Source organism: Fukomys damarensis, unplaced genomic scaffold (assembly GCF_012274545.1).
Source record: "Fukomys damarensis isolate Sample0158 unplaced genomic scaffold, DMR_v1.0_HiC HiC_scaffold_35, whole genome shotgun sequence".
Taxonomy (NCBI): Eukaryota; Metazoa; Chordata; class Mammalia; order Rodentia; family Bathyergidae; genus Fukomys; species Fukomys damarensis.
In genome coordinates, this window is record NW_022900947.1 from 42,726,543 (window position 1) to 42,733,109 (window position 6,567).

The following is a 6,567-nucleotide window of genomic DNA, read 5'->3' on the forward strand; positions in this document are numbered from 1 at the left end:
AAAAAAAAAAAAAAAAAAAAAAAAAAAAAAAAAACAACAACTCTGTAAATGTCTTTTTGTTGTTTTGGTTTTGTTTTGGGGCAGGGTCTCACTATGCAGCCCACGCTGGCCTTGAACTCACATATAAATGTCATCACTAAATTTATTAAAGTAAAAAAATAAACCATCTCAATGAAACCAGAAAAATTGCTAAATTCAGTTCCCATTTCTGTGTTTTAAAGCTAAAAATAAATGGTACCAAACCCAAGAATGCATGATTCTTCAAAATTAATAAATTGTTAGAAGTAGTCCTTTGAAAATCAGGACAAACAGAATGCTTTCCTACAACATACAGAAGGTCCTTGCCAGATGAAGAAAAAGAAAATGTATAAGGATCACAGGAAGAAACGAGCAGTACTTGTTCACAAATGATATAATTGTCTTCAAAGAAAACCTAAAACGCCTTTCAAATTATTAAAAATGATGAGTTTAGTGAGGCAACTAAAAATATAAAAAATAAATTATAAACCAGACACAGTGGTGCACTCTCATAATCCTAGCACTCTGCGAGGCTGAGCCAGGAGGATTTCAAATTGGAGCCCAATGGGCAGTTTAGTGATTTAGCAGGACTGTGTCTCAGAATAAGAACTAAGAGGGCTGGGGATGTAGTTTAGTCTGAAGGCTCTGAATGTAATCCTCACTAACACACACACACACACACACACACACAATTACAAGCCAGACATTAAGGCACCTGCCTGTAACAGTAGACTAAGACAAGAGGATCACAAGTTGAAAGCTAGAGTGGACAACTTAGGGAAACCCTATTTTATTTTATTGGAGGGGATCCTTTTTTTGTTTTGTTTTTTGAGACAGGGTCTCACTATGTAGTTGAGACTGACCTGGAACTCACTATGTAGCCTAGGCTGGTCTCGAACTCACAGTGATCCTCCTGCCTCAGCCTCCCACAGCCAGTGGTTTCCCCAGCAGCACCCCATGGTGGCCCTCAGAGTTGGGTTCCCTCTAACACCGTCCGGTGTGCCCGGAGTGCTGCCTCGGCAGGCAGACACTTCTGTGGGCTTGGTGACTTCTTCCTTTCCTCTTCTCTGCAGTTGGTGGCAGTGAGCCTTTCCGTTCCTCCTGGGAGATGCACCTGTCCAAAGGATTGCTGCTGATTTTCGTGGTGGATTCAGCAGATCACAACCGATTGCCTGAAGCCAAGAAGTACCTTCATCAACTCATCGAAGCCCACCCAATCCTTCCTCTGGTTGTGTTTGCACACAAACAGGTAAAAAGCTGTGCAAAAACAAATTGTGCTCAGTGGTTTTATTAGTAGTACAAATAATGTCTCCTAGACAGCTAGATATCTAGATATTTAACAATATACTATATAGTCAATACCGTTTATTAGAGTGACTAGATTAAAAACTCCTTGAATAGGGCCAGGGATTTAGCTCAGCGGTGGCCTGCCTCGCAAGCTCAAGGACCCGAGTTGGATTCCCGATACCACAAAAAAAAACCCACAAAAACTCCTTGAATATAGGGACCATTGTTCATTTCTGTGTCCCTTGAAATACTAAACAAATTTCCATGTGCATAGTATGAATCCAATAAATATGTACTGAACATACTTTAATAAAAACATATTGATGAATTGAATTCAACAGAATACTTGAATGGCTGCCATGTGTAAGTTTTATTTTAGAAAAGGCTGACCTGAATTTACTGTGCACATGCACTGCAAGTATCAAACACCCATGGGGAAATTAGAATTCTTGTGCTGTTGGTGGAAATGGCAAAAGTGTATGGCTGTGATGGAAAACAGTCTTGTAGTTTCTGCAGAAATCCAAAATAGGCCAGATGTGGTGGCACCTACCTGTGATCCCAGCTACTAGGAAAGCTAAGACAGGAGGACTGTAAGTTCAAGACCAGCCTGGTCAACTTAATATGACCTTGCCCAAAATACATATTTTAAAAAGAGATGGCATTGTAGCTCAGTGGTGCAGCACTTACCTAGCAAGTGTGAGGCCCTGGGTTGAATCCCCAGCACTACACACACACACACACACACACACACACACACAATCCAAAATAGAGTTCACACAGGATACAACAATTTTACTCTGGGGGTGTGACCCCAAAAGAATTGAAAGCAAGGACTTAAACAGATATTCATACATCTATGTTCATAGCAGCATTATTTATAGTTTCCAAAAAGGGGAAGCAACCCCTGTCCACCCACTAATAAGTGGATAAACAAAATGTGGTACATGCGTACAATGGAATATCACTTAGCCTTAAAAGAGAAGGCAGTCCTGACACCTGCTATGGTACTTTTGCATCACGAGGACATTACGCTAAGTGAAGTAAGTCACAAACTGACCTGACCAATGCTGTGTAAGTCTGCTTACAGAGACTCCTAGAGTAGTCAGATCCATAGAGATACAAAGTTGAATGGTGGTTGCCAGGGACTGTGGGATGGAGTAAGGGGGAATCATGCATATACGTACATATATGGAGAGTGTCTCTCTCTATATATTGATAGGTACAGAGTTTCAGTTTAGCAACATGCAAAGACTTTGAGAGATGGGTGGTGATAATGTTATACAATGTTTATGCACTTTTTTTTTAAGTACTGGGGATTGAACCCAAGGGCTACACACTGAATTACATCACCAGGTCTTTTTTTAATTTAAAAAATTTGAGACAGTGTGTCCTAATTGTCAAATTGCCCAGGGTGGGTTGGAAGTCAAAATCCTCCTGTCTCAGCCTCCCAGAGAGTTAGAATTATAGGCATGCACCACCTCACCCATCACGACAGCAAATTGTGTTACACAAAATAAAAAAGCGAAAAGATTAAATTTCTGTAAGATTGTGATACTAAAGCCCCTTTCTCACTTGCCACATTTGCAAATCACAGAAGAGATCGATTCCTGCCTTTTCTCTCACAACTTCTATGGGTGGATGTTTATGGGTGAGAACTAAGTAATTACGAATGATGAACTACAGCAGGAGCCTATGTTGAAGTCCAATGAAGAACCTACTCCAGTAGATTTTGACATGTTGCTCGCACTTAAAAAGAAAGAATGATGCTTTTTGGTTTTGCTTTTCATGTAGAAACTTTCGTTGTTTTTGTTTTTGCCGTACTGGGGATTGAACCTAGGGCCATCAGACTAAGCTAGATCCCTGGGCCTTTTTCATTTTCAAATTTTGAGACAGAGTCTTGCTAAGTCACTAAATTTTCCAAGCTGGGCTCAAATTTGCAGTCCTGTTGCCTCAGCCTCGCAGAGTGCTGGGATTATAGGTGTATTCCACTGTGCCCAGCTCAATGAGCCTCTTGCTTTGTTTTATACACTGGATTGAACCAGGGCCTTCACACTGATCTACACTGCCAGACCCTTTTTATTTTGAGACAAGGTCTCATTAAGTCACTAAGCTGCCTAGGCTGGGCTTGAATTTGCAATCCTCCTGTCTCAGCTCCCCAAAGTGCTGAGATTATAGTCATGTGCCACCACATGTGGCTTACATGGAGCACATACAATGCCATAAACTACAAAGATTTAGAGCTGGAGGTGTAGCTCAATGGTAGAGCACATGTTTATCATGTACAAAGCCCTGAGAAAGAAAGAGAGGAAGAGAGGAAAGGAGGGAAGGTGAGGAGAAAAGAGAGGACTGGAGATTTGAGGAGAAGAGAAGAAAATGGAGAAAGGGAAGGAACACAGAAAACCGTGTGGTGGCACATGCTACTCCTGGAGGCTGAGACAGGAAGTTTGAGCCCAGCCTGGGGAATTTAGCAACTTAGCGAAAACTTGTTTCAAAATTTTAAAAAGGGCTAGAGATGTGACTCAGTGTGAAGGCCTTGGATTCAATCCTTGTACCCTTGCTGGAGAGGGAGAGGGAGAGGAGGGGAGGGAGGGAGAATGAGAAAGAAGAAAGAAAGAAAAAAAAAGAAAGCAAGAAGAGGGAAACCACAAAGATTTAGAGGAACGTGTACATGTGAATACACCTTCTCCAGTATCCTGGTGGCATATTGTTTTACTTTGCTTTTCCATTTTTGCCAAATTTGCTGGCGCTTTCTTTTGTGGTTTGCGTTTATATTAGCCACTTTTCTATCCTTGGAACCAAGCATCAGGCACCCACAGCTTAAGGAGGAGAGGGTTATTTTGCTCACTGTTGTCAGAGGGCTCAGTCCTGGTTGGTGGCTTCAGGGCCGATCAGCCTGGCAGACCACTCAACCCTGGCAGCCAGACAGCAGAGAGAAGGGAGGAGCTGGGGGTGAGAACACACCCTTCCAGGTCACAGCCCGGAGACCCTCCCTCCACCAGCCAGTCCCCACCTCCAAACGCATGGCACTTTGGGGGAGCATTCTATTTTATTTATTTATTTATTTATTTTTGGTTCCAGGGTTCAAACTCTGGTCCTTGTGCTTCTGAGGCAAGCGGTGGAACCACTGAGCTAAATCCCCAGCTCTGTGGGAGCATTTTAGATCTAAAACATAATAGTGTCTGTCTCTAACAAACTGAATAAACAGAGCCATTCATGGTCATGTGGGTACCTGTTGCTGGGTCTTAATGATTAAAGACGTGGATATTTCAATTTAATGCACTTTTTGGCCAAAATATTTAGTTTGTGCTTTTAGCCAACTCAAGTTCAAGTAATTAGATACTGGTTTTCAAAAGATATTTATTATCTTTATGAGTTATGACCTATTAAGAAGTATGTAAATATTTACATTTGTATTTGTATTTACACTTGTGTGCTATATCATTACAAAGGGCCCTCCTCCTATCTTACACCTTTTCCCTATTCCTTTCCAATTCCGTCAGTGAGCTTATTAACCCGAGACATGGTCCTTGTGTTACTGGATCCATGAGCACTGTTGGAAAACTTTCCTACAGGCTCTAGCACTAACTGAGGTCAAGTTTCAAGCAGACACTATATTGTGCTTACCAACACCCAGAGGGTAGCCAGCCCTAACCAGTGGCCATGTGTAGCACATCTGGAAGAGTCTCACGGGCTCTCAGTGATAGAATTTGCTAGGTTTTATTGGTACATGGGGGGGGGACCTCAATATTGGGTGGTTTCCAGAGATGTAAAGATGATCACCTGGCTGGGCAGGCACAATGGCACACTCCTGTAGTTTTAGCTACTCCTGAGGCTGAGGTGGGAGGACTGCTTGAGCCCCAGAGTTCATGACATGGACGTGCACAACATAGGAAGACCCTTTCTCAAAACAAAAACAAAAGAATGCTGTAAAACAAAAGCAAAAAGCTAATTACCAATGCAGTTTTAGAATTGAAAATGCCAAAATTTGTGCAGAAGACTGAAAAATAACTTACATAAAGGAATATCAGAGGTCATTTGCATATGTACTTCTGTATTTATGAAATGTATGTATTATGAGATGCACAGAAACATGCACTGACCTTGCCATTTTGATCTCTAAGAGTGTGGACCATGGCACACAGCACCAACATGGGCATCTCTGCCTCTTCCTGGGAGTTTCCCTTTTTAAGCCTTTTCCATATTTTTATGTCTTTTGCCCCTCTTGGTATCCCCCTCTTACCATCCCTTTCTCTAAATTAGTTTCCTCACTGGTCCTTTCTCTGTCTCCCTTCTGATATACATTTTTTGTTAAGTAGAAATAATGATTAGAAAAGAAAACACAGTAGCAAGTGCTATAAAATCAATAAAATACGATCTATACAAAAACTATCTAAGAAGATAAGAAGGAGAATGGCAAAGCAAAATTAAAAGTAGATCAATAGCACTGTTCAAAAATTAAGGTATTATGTTGGCTCAGCTTGATTCTAGAAAACACCTTTTTGATAAACTTGTAAATGTTGGCATAATTCTGAATGAAAATATTTATATTTTAGCAATCGCTGTGGTCATAATGCTCGAGTAACACGTTGCATTAAAATGGTGGAGTCATTGGGAGCAACAAATAAGAGTGATAAGTGTATCCAACAGGGTTTCCAAATAACCAACTGTTTCCTATTCTTTTTCCACCCTGGTGAAGGATCTGGAAGCAGCCTATGACATTACAGATATCCACGAAGCCTTGGCACTGTCTGAGGTGGGAAATGACAGGAAGCTGTTCTTGTTTGGAACTCAAGTGACCAAGACCAGCACTGAGATCCCCTCCATCATGGAAGATGCCAAAGACCTGATAGCACACCTGGCTGCCACCGGGCCTTGACTGGGCCCAGGCCCACTGTGGCCTCAGCTGCTAAATGTCCTCAGGGAACACTGCACAGCAGGCCTGAAGTCAAAGTTTTCACCTTCAAATAAAAGATAAGCCATTTCCTGTTTGTTTACTGCATGGCGTGTACACAAAGACAACACTAATTCATTATGAGTATCCACTTAAATTTTGATCCTTTTTTTTTTCTTCAGTACCGGGGATCAAACTCAGGACCTTGTGTTTGTTAATCCACTTATATTTTGAACTATAAAAATATTTGTAAAACAGGATATTTGAGAGGACTTAGGGACCTTTTTGCTTTTTATTTTTTTCTGGGCAGACTGGAGATTGACTTAGCTAAACATACACTCTATCACTGAGCTATACCCTCAGCTCTGGGA

At 41.4% G+C, this 6,567-nt stretch overlaps 1 protein-coding gene across 2 annotated transcripts in view; it reads left to right on the plus strand.

Moving 5' to 3' along the window:
- Arl9 (ADP ribosylation factor like GTPase 9) overlaps window positions 1-6,301 on the plus strand; it is a 13,332-nt gene extending 7,031 nt beyond the window's left edge. For both annotated transcript variants that reach the window (XM_010640339.2, XM_010640348.2), the window contains exons 3-4: window positions 1,092-1,267; window positions 6,002-6,301. In XM_010640339.2, the coding sequence (XP_010638641.1) occupies window positions 1,092-1,267; window positions 6,002-6,181 (356 nt within the window). In that variant the 3' untranslated portion in view covers window positions 6,182-6,301. The remainder of the gene's footprint in view (window positions 1-1,091; window positions 1,268-6,001) is intronic.
- The last annotated feature ends 266 nt before the right edge of the window (window positions 6,302-6,567 follow it).